At 49.3% G+C, this 14,770-nt stretch overlaps 4 protein-coding genes across 4 annotated transcripts; 3 read left to right on the top strand and 1 right to left on the bottom strand.

Moving 5' to 3' along the window:
• Positions 1 to 680: 680 nt before the first annotated feature.
• On the top strand, positions 681 to 2,756 carry LTR84_007559 (uncharacterized protein; the record flags this gene model as incomplete). The annotated part of the gene is made up of 4 exons (XM_064851112.1): positions 681 to 1,153; positions 1,208 to 1,505; positions 1,555 to 2,282; positions 2,339 to 2,756. 4 exons carry the CDS (start codon positions 681 to 683, stop codon positions 2,754 to 2,756), a joined length of 1,917 nt encoding a protein of 638 aa, XP_064710115.1.
• Positions 2,757 to 3,260: 504 nt separating this feature from the next.
• LTR84_007560 (uncharacterized protein) lies at positions 3,261 to 3,650 on the top strand (the record flags this gene model as incomplete). The annotated part of the gene is made up of 1 exon (XM_064851113.1): positions 3,261 to 3,650. The coding sequence occupies one exon, from the start codon at positions 3,261 to 3,263 to the stop codon at positions 3,648 to 3,650; it is 390 nt and encodes a 129-aa protein (XP_064710116.1).
• A 5,416-nt stretch (positions 3,651 to 9,066) lies between these two features.
• On the bottom strand, positions 9,067 to 11,259 carry LTR84_007561 (uncharacterized protein; the record flags this gene model as incomplete). Its single annotated transcript, XM_064851114.1, has 2 exons — positions 9,067 to 10,601; positions 10,662 to 11,259. 2 exons carry the CDS (start codon positions 11,257 to 11,259, stop codon positions 9,067 to 9,069), a joined length of 2,133 nt encoding a protein of 710 aa, XP_064710117.1.
• A 1,243-nt stretch (positions 11,260 to 12,502) lies between these two features.
• On the top strand, positions 12,503 to 13,700 carry SEC14 (cytosolic factor, phosphatidylinositol/phosphatidylcholine transfer protein; the record flags this gene model as incomplete). Its single annotated transcript, XM_064851115.1, has 3 exons — positions 12,503 to 12,759; positions 12,811 to 12,934; positions 12,996 to 13,700. 3 exons carry the CDS (start codon positions 12,503 to 12,505, stop codon positions 13,698 to 13,700), a joined length of 1,086 nt encoding a protein of 361 aa, XP_064710118.1.
• Between the last annotated feature and the right edge of the window lie 1,070 nt (positions 13,701 to 14,770).

Consider the following 14,770-nt stretch of genomic DNA (forward strand, 5'->3'; position numbering starts at 1 on the left):
AACGCTGACAATGGATGGAGATCGGAGTGGTTTTTGGGATGTCCTTGGCCATCCTTCAAAAGTAGCTTTCAGTAGTGCAGGAAGGATTGCTGACCGTCATGGAGCCGCAACATGAAGTGGGAGGTCCGTCATCTATAACGAGGCCACGTCCGCCACGTCATACGGTCCAGGTTAGCTCTTAGTAGAACTCTGTGAATTTAACTAGTTCGAGGAAGGGGGTCGATCCTCGAAAGGATTTCCTGAAACCGAAAAGCATCGCCATGTGTGCAGGTAGCAGACCTAGTTAAATATTTATGCAACTTCAAATGCAAACGAGTACGCCTCGATAAGCCTGGCTAAGAAGTAATATTTAGCATCTAAGAGTTTGGGTAGTGGTGGTACCTCGCCCGGGCTTCTGGGGCAGTCCGGGCACCCGGCATAATACCTGGCGGTACAAGATGACTACCTAAGTACTCCTTTTTCAACGAACTCGGCCTTGGCTCAGGGAGTTGAGCCTCAGGAAGGCGCTCCCTCCACAGCCTTTCATGTGACACGATTCCAAAACACCTGCAAGTCACCTTTGGTATCTTGCACTACACCACATTGAGGGAGCTACAAGCGTGTAACTGACCCGCACAGATACATAATACTTTCCCAGCCATCATCACAAATGCCTGAATCGCTGATTCTCGTTTTCCAAGATGTCTAAGCCCCTGTCTCATCAGCAAGAGTCCTATGAACCGGATATCACGAGTTCGTCATCTCGGCATAGCTCAGTGACGAGCATGCTGGACGATGAGACCAGAGAAAGTACCCATGAAGCTGTTCGACTATTTCTTGGTCAACACGACCTAGTGCCATGGTCTGCGATATTCTACAAGGCATCTCTCATTTTGCAGGGTGATTCGCCACCAGAAGAGATCGAGAACATTACCCATGACGAACTGCAGGCATTGCATAACGAGGTTCAACGGAAATGGCACCAGCCAAAGGCACTGTACTTCACCATCCTCGTCTGCTCGATCGCCGCCATCGAGCAGGGATGGGCGCAAACAGGGATGAATGGAGCCAATCTGACATTTCCCAAAGCCTTTGGTATCGGCTCCAATAGCAGCCATGACAACTTTCTCGTTGGTCTCATCAACAGCGGTAACTACCTCAGCGCCGGCTTACTGTAACTACTGTCCTTTCCAACTTCTACCATGGTATCTGATACTCACATTTGCAGGGGTGCATGGTTGTCCGACCCGATCAACAATCGACTTGGCCGTCGCGGAGCTATATTTGTCGGAGCGATGTTCTGTCTGTTGGCAAATTTCGGAGCTGCTCTCAGTGCAAACTGGGTACAGCTTTTACTGTTTCGTATTGCTCTCGGTATAGGACTGGGCATCAATGCAAGCACAGTATCAGTTTTTGCCGCTGAATGTGCTCCGGAGAGGATTCGAGGTGGCCTCGCAGTTTCGTGGCAATTGTGGACAGCTTTTGGAATATTCGTGGGCTTTGTAGCCAACGCTGCAGCCTACAATGTAAATGTGGATCCCTCTGCTGGTGAAAGATGCTGATATTTTCCATTAGTTGAAAAGCGAAGCTTGGAGATGGCAGCTTGGTGGTCCTGCCATTCCCACAATTCCCCTGCTTTTGACGGTCTACCTATGTCCAGAATCTCCACCATTTATGATAAAGCATAGCAGCCGTTATGATCGCGCATTTCACTCACTCTGCAAGCTGAGGAACACCGAGTTGCAGGCAGCAAAGGAAGTGTATTCTGCTTTCCTCCAACGACGAGCCAGATTTAAACTGCCACCCACTGAAGTGTCTCTCCTCACAAAGGTGCTAGAGCTCTTCACCATCCCGCGCATTCGACGAGCGACAGCCGCAGCATATGTTGTCCAGCTTTCACAACAGTTATGTGGCATCAATATTATCTCATTCTATTCTTCTACTGTACGTATGACCTATTGCTTGCGAGGCTCTATCGGTCCTAAGGTTGATTCACTAAGATGTTCTGACACCATTTGTGCCTTTACTCCGCAGATTTTCTCTGACGCTGGCTTTTCAACATATGGAGCTCTCCTGGCTTCCTGTGTCTTTGGCTTTGTCAATTGTCTCGGAGCTTTTCCTGCTATATGGACCATGGACACCTGGGGTCGACGATCTTTGTTATTGATGACTCTCCCACTGATGGCCATCACAATGTTTGCCGCTGGACTCAGCTTTCGTATTCCTTCAGAGAGTCCGGCTCATCTCGGGGTTCTTGCCACATTAATCTACTTGTTCTGCGCCCTCTATTCGCCAGGGATGGGGTATGTTACTATTCCCCCGATGCCATAATCCAAACTGACCAGAGTTCCTCGTGAAGGCCCGTTCCGAGCACATATTGCGCAGAAGTCTTTCCGCTTTCCCATCGAGTGGTGGGAATGTCTTTTGCCGTCGCAACGGCGAATTTCTGGGCCACCATTCTTTCCTTGACATTCCCACGCATCTTGACTGCACTCAAGTCTGAGGGGGCATTCACTCTCTATGCAATGTTGAATGTCTTGGCTGTGGTGCTAGTCTTTCTTTTCCTCCCTGAGACTCGGCTGAAGACACTGGACGAATTAGATGAAGTCTTTTCAGTTCCCTCGCGGGTATTCATGCAGTATCAGCTGACAGAATATCTCCCCTACATAGTCAGGCGATATGTACTGAGGAAGGAAGGGACTAGTTTGAAAGAGCTGACACTTGAACGAGAATACCACGAGCTTGATCAGGAGGAAGACCACACGGAGGATATCTAGTCAAGCCAAGTGTCTGAATTCAGGTATTGTGGCATCGTGCTTACCGGCGGCTGGTACATGTCTTTTGATCGTGCGCTGATCCAAAGGGGACATGCAGCAATCAATGCAGAGCAAGTATTCCGCCTTCTTCTTTGCCTGATAATCATTGAAAATCAATTAGTGTTGCGCCTTTTGATATCATGGCTTCACTTGCTGACCTGGCTCTCGAGGTAGGAGGCACCCAGAAGGGCACCTGCTAGTAATTAACACTACGTCATCGATCACGCCTCAAAAGGTCCAGACCGAAAGGTTAGGCTCAACCCGTCCCAGGATCTGACGCAGGGCAACGATAAGCACTTCCCAAGCTCGTCTTTTATGCCGAGAGCTCTGGGGCGTCGTACGATGTCGGTCACCTCCGGCCGCCTCAAACCAGTTCGCAAATTGACTATCTATAACATACAAAGGCATCGCTCTACCTCTGAGCCTTTCTTTTTTTGCTTCTTCTGAACTATTTACTTAACCAGCATGGCTTCTCCTATCACCTGCCACGTTCTGAACACACTCTCGGGCACTCCAGCCAACAATTTGAAGGCCACTCTTACCCTGCTTCCCACCGATCCAGCCTTGGGTAAAAGTGGCGAGAGCTTCGCTGCAACCACAAATGAGGACGGACGCGTGAAGGAATGGGAGGCATCGTCAGGCAACACACTGCTTGAGGTGATGGAACAGTTCGCAGCTGGCGAACGAATTCCGTGGAGCATCAAATTCGCCATTGGGCCTTGGTACGAAGAACGGGGAGTGGAGAGCTTCTGGCCAGAGATCGAAGTCAAATTCTACGTCAAGAAGGGAGAGCGGCATTACCACGTACCTGTGCTGGTCGGGCCTTGGACGTACACAACGTACAGAGGGTCCTGAGATCTTAGACGTCTAAGGCAACCAACTAAAGTCCAAGCAAGAATCTAAGCTGTAGTTGGTCATGTAGGCATTTTATTCACTCAGCCGCGAAGATTGCTATGATATCAAAAGTCCTAGGAAACGCCGCCATAGCCTGAACCAGGGGAAACCAACAACAGTATCGCCGGCAATGCCTGACAAGTATCCACAACGCCAATGCATTGTCGCTTACAGTACAATATTTTGTGCTTTTTCAACATGCCTCGGATGCCAAATTTCAACGTCGACAAATCCAACACCATGGAAATATGGCTTGGGAGCACGCGACAATATTGTCCCCAAGGTAGACTTCCCGGCATTCTGAGTCGATTATGCACAAGAGTTACCTAGCGGGATTCAACTTGGTTCATAAAAGCTCGTTCCGTCCTCAAGTAAAGATGCAAACTCAGAGACGTCAGATGCAGCTCCAGATAACTTCTGTCACCGGTGCCTCCTGCTCCATGAATATGACGAATCTCTATCTCTATCTCGCTCCCTTTCTCTGTCCCTTTCCATCGAACCTCCATTGCGGTCCCTGTCTCGGTATGTCGGGCTATTGCGTCTGCTGATTTTGACAACCACGGGTTCGTTGATATCAGTCTCTGTAGCATCCGCTACTGCTTTGCCGTTCATGCGAATGGTCTGCTGCCGTTCATATTCGTGGGATTGACGTCGGAGATCTTCAATTTGTTCCTTACAGATTTCTTAGTGCTTAACTCGAAGAGATTGCTGTCACAGCTTACCTTGGTAAGGGGTGTTCCATTGATCAAGTAACCTTCCCGGCCCTAGTAGGAATGAGCTTGAGTACTTTGGGGCGGGATCTTATGATTCATACATGTAAAGAGTAAGGCCTTACGGTTGCCGACGGGCCCAAGAAGTATTGCAATTGTCGTAGGACGATATGTCGAGAAAGCTGGTATCCAGGAAGCCAGTATTCGCCCTGGGCGCCTGCCGATTGAGGCATGATTGTAAATAGAGGGCCTTGAAGCGGGCTCAAACGTATTTGAGATGATAGAACTCAAAGTGATTTGATTGCTGAGTTACCTCTTGAACTGCATTTCATGTTTTAGTATTGCCATGATAGAGAAGTAAATTCCCTCAAGAGAAGCCTTGAGGGATATTATAAGGCTGGGAAACGCTGCATCCCACCACTGAACCCAGGCCCTCCGGCGTCTCTCCTGAGGTACGATCAATATGTGTCGGCTCCTCGGGGACAAGCACCCTCCGCCCATAGGCAAGCGAAGAAACAGTGTCAAGTTGTCGAGCAAGCCCATGCAAATGGTTGCCTTGATCTGAGCGGAGAGGTGTCGGTTATCCTGGACAATTCCGATATCAACCAATCAAACACCAGAGATGCACCCGGGCGACGTTGACAAAGTGAGGCGGAAAACCGAGACCTTGTACACGAATCATCCGTCATCTCCATTCCTCAACACTCATTCTCAACACACCCGTAACACCTGACTGCTGTGCGCCTCCCTGTTCCCTTACGCCAGCGTGCTCCACTGAGACCTGCACCATCTTCTGCCAAACCTCCTCTGGTCTCCGCTGTCCGTAGGCGGCAGTCCTGAGCTCTACACGTGGCGACCATGAACCACACTTTTTGCCCTGCGAGTCAAGGAGTCAGACCATGAATATCGCGTATATTCGGAGACGATATTCATGATCAATGCCTGTATAGGTGCCAACAAGGTCCATCTGTCAGTTTTGGCATCATAGACATGACCGAGCTTCTCAGAAGGGCATCAATTGCTTAGAATTCATCACCACTCCAAACACGGGGCAACACTAACTCAATACTGTCCGCAGGCTATCCTATCTCCTGTAAGTAAGACTAACTAATGACTTGCAAAACACATCGTCTTATCAGATCGAGTGCAGACATGCAATTGTCCTGCATGGATTATGCAGTGGGTTCACCGCCATCAAGCAGCACGGCAACGAAGGCACCGCCTCCTCTTAATTCACCTGCTCGCTGCATCTCGCAAATACGGCCTTCACACGTGGTACCTTTGACCGGAGCTTTGAACGGGCAAAGAGTGTCGGCGAAGTGTTGATGCTTCCACCTTGTTGTGGGCCTATGGCCAGTTCCTCAGAACTTGGTATCTACCAACTACATCTGCAATCGTACGGAAGCCGCTGACTAGTGGTAATAATACTGGAGCATGGCACTCTGCAGCTCTCGCTCAGTTGCGAATTGTTAGCATTCGGTGGCGATGAAACACGTCCACCATGACCAGTTACTTCGAAACGAGCTCCTAAGTGGCTGAAGTCCTTTTCTTCCGAGTCACAGATCGGTTATTCACAGTGCTAGACTCACTTTCCGTGGGAAAACCAAGCCCATCGACCTACTGTTCCGTCGCACCCAAGTACATTATTGGTTGTGGTTTTTGCATCACTCCTACCTATTGCCATCCCTGCTTGGGTCGGTACTTGATGGTCGACACACAATTTCGGAACGCCCTCAATCTCTCTATCATCACAGATTGAAACATTGAATTCAATGCCATTGTCCCGAAAGAGTCTCTCGATCTTGCGACACTACGTCATGAAATGCAGAATCGCCCAGTTATCTGGCAACCACCTCTGGAGTGGCTTAAGGAAAGAGTGCTCGAAATCGAGTGGCGCCTGTCGAACATGAAGATCCCGCCAAGAGAACCAGAGCTAGTGAGGTTCTGCAATGGTGCGACAAATGGCAAGGGACAAGGCTCTGAGTTTGGCATTGCAGATCAGTGAGAATCCGATGGCACCATGCTGCTGATCATCGCTCAATGGCCAAGTCTGGCAACAGCGGCCTATGCGAGTGAGTCGATGAGTGTCACTCAGGTTTCGAGCTCCCAGTTGACTTCATCTCGAGGAAGAGATGAGCATCACCTTTGAATACTGCCACAGTAGCTCTCCGCTGATCTGCGCTTGACGATCAATGCATATCATTCTCCCGGCACTTCGTGCTGTCACCTGAGCCATATGATTGAGGAACATATCATCGTGAATCAGTCTGCACGACATGTGCCAAGGCCGTGGGGGACACCGATTATCAGAGCCCTTAACTTCGGATCTTCTCCTGTTCGTCAGATGTGATCGGTATGGATGGGCTTTCAGTCCATAATTCTCGGTTCCATCGCCTGCATCCACACCTGGACCATTGTGTCGGCACCCAGCTGGAGTCACTAAGACAATCCGACCCGCTCTACCTTCGGTGCAGTCATGCTCGCTTGATGATGTCCTTGAGTCCACCAGTTCGAAGCAGGCCCACTTGGGCCCAGCCTCACTCTCAACTGATCAACAGTAGTTCGAACACTAGCGCCATCGTGATTGGTGAGCTCTATACTTGTCGAGTAACTTCTTTCCATTTATCCGTTACTTCGTCCTCACCATTCTTGCCTGACCAACATCTCTCGCGGCCAACCGGTACTTGGTGCAAGTGTGGCGCTTCTATGATTTGGCTTACGACCCGTACCGATAAAACTCGGCCAGGGGTTTCAGAGGTCCGTGGTTAGGACCGTGACGAAACTTTGCACTCCATAAACTCTGTCTCGGTTCATCGTCGCCCTCTGAGCCAGGTGAATGCCTAACGTGAAGCCTAAACCTGCCTTGTTCGCCACTTTCATATAACGGACAAGATCACTTTATATTATGGCGGAAGCCTAACATCTCTGTCCGGGCGCATTGCCGTTCTAACGCTGCCTGTCAACTTTGTTGCTGTCTATCAGCCTTCGGGCTCCTTTTTAACTAGCGCCGCATTGTGAGCAAGGTATAGATCTGCATATAAACTCAACGCAAAGCTATTTAAACTACCGATGACAGTCAGCTCCCACAGGAACGCACACTCAAGTTCGAGCTCCACGTTCTTGCCAACCCTGGATGCTTTTTGACCCTGTCGACCCAGAGGTGGTCAGCCAGAAAGTCCAGATCAGATGGGTGCTTAGCATGCCTCACTTTCCTGTCTCATGGGAGATTGACTTCCGATACCATCTGCACACTGCTTCCCGTGGTCAAACATTTGGGCAGGACCCCTTTCCTCAGCTGCTGGTCCCCTCCCGCAGCTCATGGTGACGATGAATCCCCCGAATGCCAATAAACTAAGTGACACGTTTGTATACGCCTACCGGCCCGACGGATTCAACGCAAATTTCAGACCCTCCCATGTGGTCGACACCTCAATCTCAAAAAGGGAAAGGGCGAGAGTTCCACGTCACCACACATCACAGCGGCTGTCTCGATGGTCCCTATTCAGGGCACGAAGCTCCAGAGTCATCTTGACAGCCTTGGAAAGAGCGAAGCCTTTTGCAAATCAATGATTGGTGCCAATGGAAGTGAGGCTTTACTCCTAAACTACCCTATTTTACGTCACCCATCAATCATTCAATCTTTCCCCCATAGACGAGTCTGTCCCTGTCTGCCATCCCTCGGAAACCAGTGGTCCGTCCCTGTTCGGGCCCGACAGAATCATGCTCTTCATGCCGAAGTGGACTTGCTGGGGGAAGCAGTATTCCTCGACAGACAATATCTCTTCACAGCATGCCTCCTTCTTTCGCCGCCAGACTCGCCCCTTATCTGGAGGTGAGATATGTTCCATTTTGAGGGATGTATTAGACCCGTCTCCGTACATTTTTATCGTGCTGTGCAGCAAGCTATGGCCTCAAAAAGTGGAACTTGTGTCTGGTGCAGTATAACAAATCATGAAACGTGTTTAGGACCGAACTTTTTAGTCTTGAGATTGAACTATTCTATTCTGGAATGGTAGGTATGGCATGTCAGCGGTTGCGAGCGTGATTGACCGACCATGATGATGTCCACGACTGCCACCGTGTTCAGTCAACGTGGGACCAAAAATCTCATCAACGCCAATGGATCAATTTCATCAGATGTCAACTGGACCAATCTCCACCCATTTCCACATCATATTCCAAACTGCATGTTCTTCAAATAACAGGCACAGGCGTGCATAGAAGAAATCTGGTCTTCCCAAGATAAAACGATAATAGTGAATGTAAGTGTAGTGCCAGCGCCATCGCTTCTCTTTGGCCTTTATTGGTATCCGCTCCATTGCTTCGCGTTGCTGGAAGCCGGAGCGAATGGATCGATCGAACCAAAGGACCCGCCCTGGCGCCAACGCTGAAGGTCAAAAAATCATCACGCAAATGAATGGAATGTACAGTCCCAAGAAAATTTTTCATCGCAAGAAAAGTTGTGAATTCCTCCCATTCCCATACACATCACAAGCATATCACAGGTCTTGAACTCAATGCGATCCAATACCAGTCGTTAAAACATGTGGACAAATCCCATTCCTGTCGTAAAATAACACCACTCAAGTCATTGATTAGTGTACAAGCAACGTAGCATACTATGACGAGACCGGTACCCCTCATTCTTGTCATTTCTTTCTATTTCATCATGAGAGATTGGCGAAGAAATCTTGGGATGAAGCATCGAGGCCCATGTCTAAGGATCCATAGTCGAGGAATGTATCGAATTCATTTCTTTCCTCAAGCTTCATGGGCAGCTGCGAAGTGTTTGCTGAAGAAGGAAGACCACTTTGGAATTGGTCGGAGAAATCAAAGACTACCACGTCGGCGGCAGGTGATGAGCTCGAATGTGAGAGGCTTGGTAGGCTTTGTCCAGAAGTTGGCAGAGACAAACCGCCGACCATAGTCATCATGGGTAGACCTTGATCCATGGCAGGTAGCTCTGGAAGCATCTGTGACGAAGTACTGGTTTGGAAGCTTGTCAAATCCCCGAGCTCTGCAGGGGTCAGCTCGCGATAATTCGGGCTTGGTTTGTTTCCTGTTGAGAAGCCGGGACTTGCAGGTGGCGTAAATGAGAAATTGTCGGGAGGGAAGCTCATCATGGGATCGAGAGTCCCATCATTGGGGGCAACGGCAAACAATGGCATGCTTTCATATGGTGAAGATCCTCTGATGCTTAAGCTCTCGAAATTTTCTGTTGGAGGTGAGCCCCAGCTGGAGATTGAACAACTTGAAGCGGACGAAGTATAATTGTCCTGGAAGTCTGCGATCTTTTGGCGAGTGCGGTCAGCCTTGTCGAGACGTTCATCCATTTCTGGTCTATGCTTCTTCGGTCTTCCTCGTTTGATAACTTTCTTGACAACACCATCGAAAGCTCCAATGCACATTCCTCTTTGCCGATGTCTTGTCAAGGCATCGTGACGAGCGAAAGAGTTACCACACAAACAAGGGTATGGTTTTGTGCCGGTATGGATTTTTGCATGGCGTTTTAGATCGTGACCTCGAACGAAGCACTTCTTACAATGATCGCAACGGAATTGACGGTCACCAAGATGAGTCTGAACATGTGACTTGATGTTCTCCTTTCGGCCAAACTTCTTGTTGCAACCTTCGAATTTGCAGATCCATTTGTTATCTGCGCCATCTGGTCCTTCAATATACTGGGCAATGTCGTCCAGCGTAACGTTGGTTTCCTCGATTGAGGCCTCAATGCCCGGTTCGAGATTGAGGTCTGAGATTGACATGCGGCGTGGTGACAAGGCAAGCCTCGTGGGAGAACTACTTCCAGACTTGATTTGATCCGAGGTCAAGACAGGAACAGAGTTGATGTCCAGATTCGGTAAATTAGCTGGGCTATCGTCATTGGAGAAGTCCAGAGCTTCATTAAACACGGCCTGCTCAGTCTTTACCTTGGCTGGTTCCAGTTGTCTATGCGGGGGAGGGGTCTGTCGTCGCCCACGAGGTTCAGGGACGGGCATCTCGGCCAGCTCAAAAGAGGTACCAGCAGGAGTGGCCAAGAAGTCTTGTCGTGATTCGTCGTGTTCGATGATGCCTTGCAGAGATCTACCTCTGGCCATCGGAATGGGGTAGGGTGATTGCAAAGCGGGAGAGGCTTGCAAGGATCTGGAATACTGGACATGCGAATTGTGATGGCTGACTGGAGGGGTGAGAGGAAATTGTGCTGAGACAGAGTGAGTACAAGAGCCATGACAGGACAAGGATTGTGCAGAGTCGAACTCACCAGTCTGAATTTGATTGGAAGGTGTATGGGGTCGCAACTGTGTCTGAACCCGCAGATCTGGTTGCGACATCCTCCGATTATCGAAGGAAATGCCAGTGGTGGGATGTATTTGCAGTACATGATTGTCTTGGAAATACTGGGCATTATTCTCGTCCATAATTCCCATATTTTGAATGTTGGAGACTGGCATGTTCATGTCGGAGTAATAGGGTTGAGTCTGTGAGAAATCTAAGCTCTGGGAATTCTGGTGCATGATCTCGTTCATTGTCATGTTTTCGTACGGGGTTCCAGGTAGAGAATTTGGCATTTGGAACATGCCGCACGCCGGCGAGATGGGCATATCAATGCTCATGTTCATTTGGTTTTGTTGGAATTGTTGATGTTGTGGGTGTTGCTGTTGGTGTTGCTGGCCCGGTCGTGGTATTCTTTGCTGCTGCGCTTCTCGCAAAATTTGTTGTCCGTGGAATTGTCCTATGTCAGTTATACTTACTGTGCTGCCATGGTGGTGCTTCCGGATGGGGCTTCGTTGTTGATCAAACGATTGGCCTCGTCGGTGGAAGTTCTGTCGTTGTTGTGGCAAGCTAGTGTTCACCCTCATGGCTTCAAAAGATGCAACGGGCGTCGAATTCTGCCTCCGATGCATCCTTTGTCGTTGTTGAAGAGACGAGGGTGGGTTGGACATCATCTTGGGCGAGATGAGTTCGAAAATGGTTCTTGTCGAAGGATATAAAGTTGTCGATTGGTTGAAAGTTGACCTTCTTGTTCGAGACTGCGAAGCATATGGGGTTAGTTTTCACGGTCGCCATATTCTTCAAGGTTGGGAGAGAACGAACCTCACGCAGCGCTATGGCTGCGGACCGGGCAGCGGTCTGGTTATTTCAGCTTCACCAGTCGCAGCAGAGTGTGCTGTCGACTATTTAGAAATGAGAAGGGGCCCTCTCAGGGCAGGAAGTATTGATGTTCAGGACTGACTCCCGAGAGGCTTCTCGATTGATGTGGATGTAGTTTCTTGTGTCTTTTGGTCTAGGTCTGAGTAGTGTTGTAGAGGAGTGGGATTGGTATGGACAGGAGGATTGAGATGGAGTGGATGTTGGAGTGGTGTATGTAGAAGCTATCAAGTAATTGAATTGATGGACGTCACCAAAGTGTGGACTGGTGCTGCGTGGAGGCATCGCATCCCTGCCGCGTCAACAAAGGCCCGTCGTCAAAGGCAACCGCTACTACGGAAACTTGAACTCGCACGTGCTAGTCGCTTCATCGTGTATCACGTGATTATATATATATGCCAAGAGTCCCTGGAAAAACACAACCGCCGAACCTCCGACCTGACGAACCATCCAAAATTTGGCAGGGTTCCCATGGGCTCCTTGCTTCTAACGTCACAACTTGAATAATAATGATCAGTGCGTCATTGGCAAAGTTAATAGGTACTGGGCAACCTTTAGCAGCCTGAAGGTGCTTGAGAGGAGTAGGACTTCGTAATTGATGGGGGACAGTCGCGGGGCCGGCAAAATGCTCCTACAAGGGCTCCCAATCTGAGACCCTCCCTCCTGCCCGTGCCAGTGCGAGCGGCCCTAGACTCGAAAGTCCATACTATTATTCAACTACAACTGTCCTGACTCCAAATAATCTCAATAATTACCACTATCCATACTCATTCCCTTTGCTACTGTCTCTACTTCTAGACTTCCTTGCTTTTCTCCCATCCTACTCTCTAACACTATTTTTGACAACGATCGCGGCACTCTCCTCGTTATCTGCAATCACTCTTCGCTGCTTCACCGTGCTGTGTCCTCCGCCACCCCCTTCCTTGCTCACCACCCCACCAACGTTCGTCTACCATGTCGAGGCACTCGAAAGAATCAACTCGAGAGGTCACTCAGATCGAGCTGGATCCCAAATACGATCACTACGAGTTTCCTACCGTCGCTCCCGGGAATCAGCCCGGTCATCCTGGCCACACAACCAAAGAGCAGGATGCTCAGGTCTTCCAGCTGCGTGCCATGTTAGAACAGGCCGGTTGCACTAACTTGGACACCCTGACTCTGTTGCGGTTTCTAAGAGCACGGAAGTTCAATGTTGAGCTAAGTAAACAAATGTGAGTGTGCCTGCCCTCTTTAGTCCTGTTAGGCACTGACACAACATGCAGGTTCCTTAATAATGAGAAATGGCGCAAGGAATTTGGTGTCGAGGACCTCGTGCGCAACTTTGAATACAAAGAGAAACCTCAAGTGTTTCAATATTATCCCCAGTACTACCACAAGACTGACAAGGTGCGTATCCAATTTGGACCATATATTTGTCCTTGCAATCCTACTGATATGTACATCTTAGGATGGCCGACCAGTCTACATCGAATCGTACGGAAAAATTGATTTGAACGCCATGTACAAAATCACCACATCAGATCGCATGGTCCAGAACTTGGTGGTCGAATACGAAAAAATGGCCGATCCACGACTGCCCGCCTGTTCTCGCAAATCAGGAAAGTTACTTGAAACTTCGTGTACAATCATGGACATGAAAGGTGTGGGCGTGGGAAAGATATCTTCTGTTTATGGCTATCTCAAGTCGGTCAGCGCCATCTCACAAGACTACTACCCTGAGCGACTGGGCAAGTTGTATATCATCAATGCTCCATGGGGCTTCAGCAGTGCTTTCAGCTTCGTCAAAGGTTTCCTTGACCCTGTCACTGTCGCCAAAATTCATGTTCTCGGATCGGGCTACCAGACTGAACTCCTCAACCAGATCCCCGCTGAGAACCTTCCAAAGCAGTTTGGTGGCACATGTGAGTGCGAGGGCGGGTGTGAATACAGTGATGATGGGCCATGGCATGACCCTCAGTGGGCTAAGCCTCCGAAATGGCAACAGCAAGATTCAACTCCGGGTCAGACAAGCGGAAACGTGGTTCAACCTGCCCCTACCGACGGCGCACAGGATCCTTTGGAACAGAAGGAAGATGCGGCTCCGGCCTCAGCTCCCACAGTGGTAGAGAATGCGCCAACCGACGGACCAAAGATCCCACTACAGAATCAGTGAGAAAAAGCACTCAGGACAAGGAAAATGGCCAGATGCGAGAACGCTTGGCGGCTTTTGTTGAGTAAAGAAGCAACAAGATTAGACTCAAGCCTCGAAAGTTTCTGATGAGTTATCGACCGACACATTATCAGAGGCTATTAAATCTCTACCTAGAGGTCGATTATTTGTATTTGCAACGGAGAATATGTTGAGCTAGATGGATACATTTGGTGCTCCATAATGACTCCAGTTGTATTTCCAATTGATACTTGAGTTCCAGTGCGTGGACTACAGTGCGTGGGCTACCACATCTGCGTCCTTTTCATATGGATGCTGCGCCCAATTTGGGTATGTCTCGAATGCAAGCATACACAAGATCTTTTTGTTGCTTTCTTCCTTTGTTACTACATACATCCAATACTCTCCCACAACAACCCTCGTAAAAGAATCATAGTGACACGCGACCCCAGTGTGACCCTTCCGCTCCATATCTTCCCTTGCTTGTTTGAGGTGCTTACTGAGTTGCGTTGGAGCGCAACGTGTATCTCTCTGTCGACTGGCCCGACATCCCCACTCCCCCAGTTTGACACTGGTCTAGAGCTTGCACGACGGAGTCGACACCGCCAGTGATTTTGCAGGCTTGTCTTCTTCTCGGCACCCCATATGGAACCGTGCAATGCCTCGTAAGTTATCGATACTGAATAAATACAGCCACACTCGCATCAGATCACCGACATCTGAATTCCCACTTGCTTCCTGGAAGCGACAAGGGTAAGGTGTTGGCCAACGACGCTCATCGTTTCATGTGGACTTTTTCTGGAGCTGTGCGACGAAGATTTATTCCGCAGTAGGCTTTTCGGTAATTATGCTTGAGAACAATTAAGTTACTGTAGCCCATGCCCGGGTACGTCGACTGTTGATCTCGTGGAGGTTGATCGCACCAAGTCCAGTGCCTGAAACATGAGAAGGTTCTCGCGGTGGTAGGCGTGTACAGCTATCAATGCTCATCGGTCTGCTGGCAATTGCATGAGACATTTTGAACAGGCGGCAGTCTTGGTGTTTTGTTTTTTTGGCTCTGTAACCTTAGCGGC

The sequence above is a fragment of the Exophiala bonariae genome (assembly GCF_035927105.1).
Source record: "Exophiala bonariae strain CCFEE 5792 chromosome Unknown scaffold_3, whole genome shotgun sequence".
Classification (NCBI taxonomy): domain Eukaryota; kingdom Fungi; phylum Ascomycota; class Eurotiomycetes; order Chaetothyriales; family Herpotrichiellaceae; genus Exophiala; species Exophiala bonariae.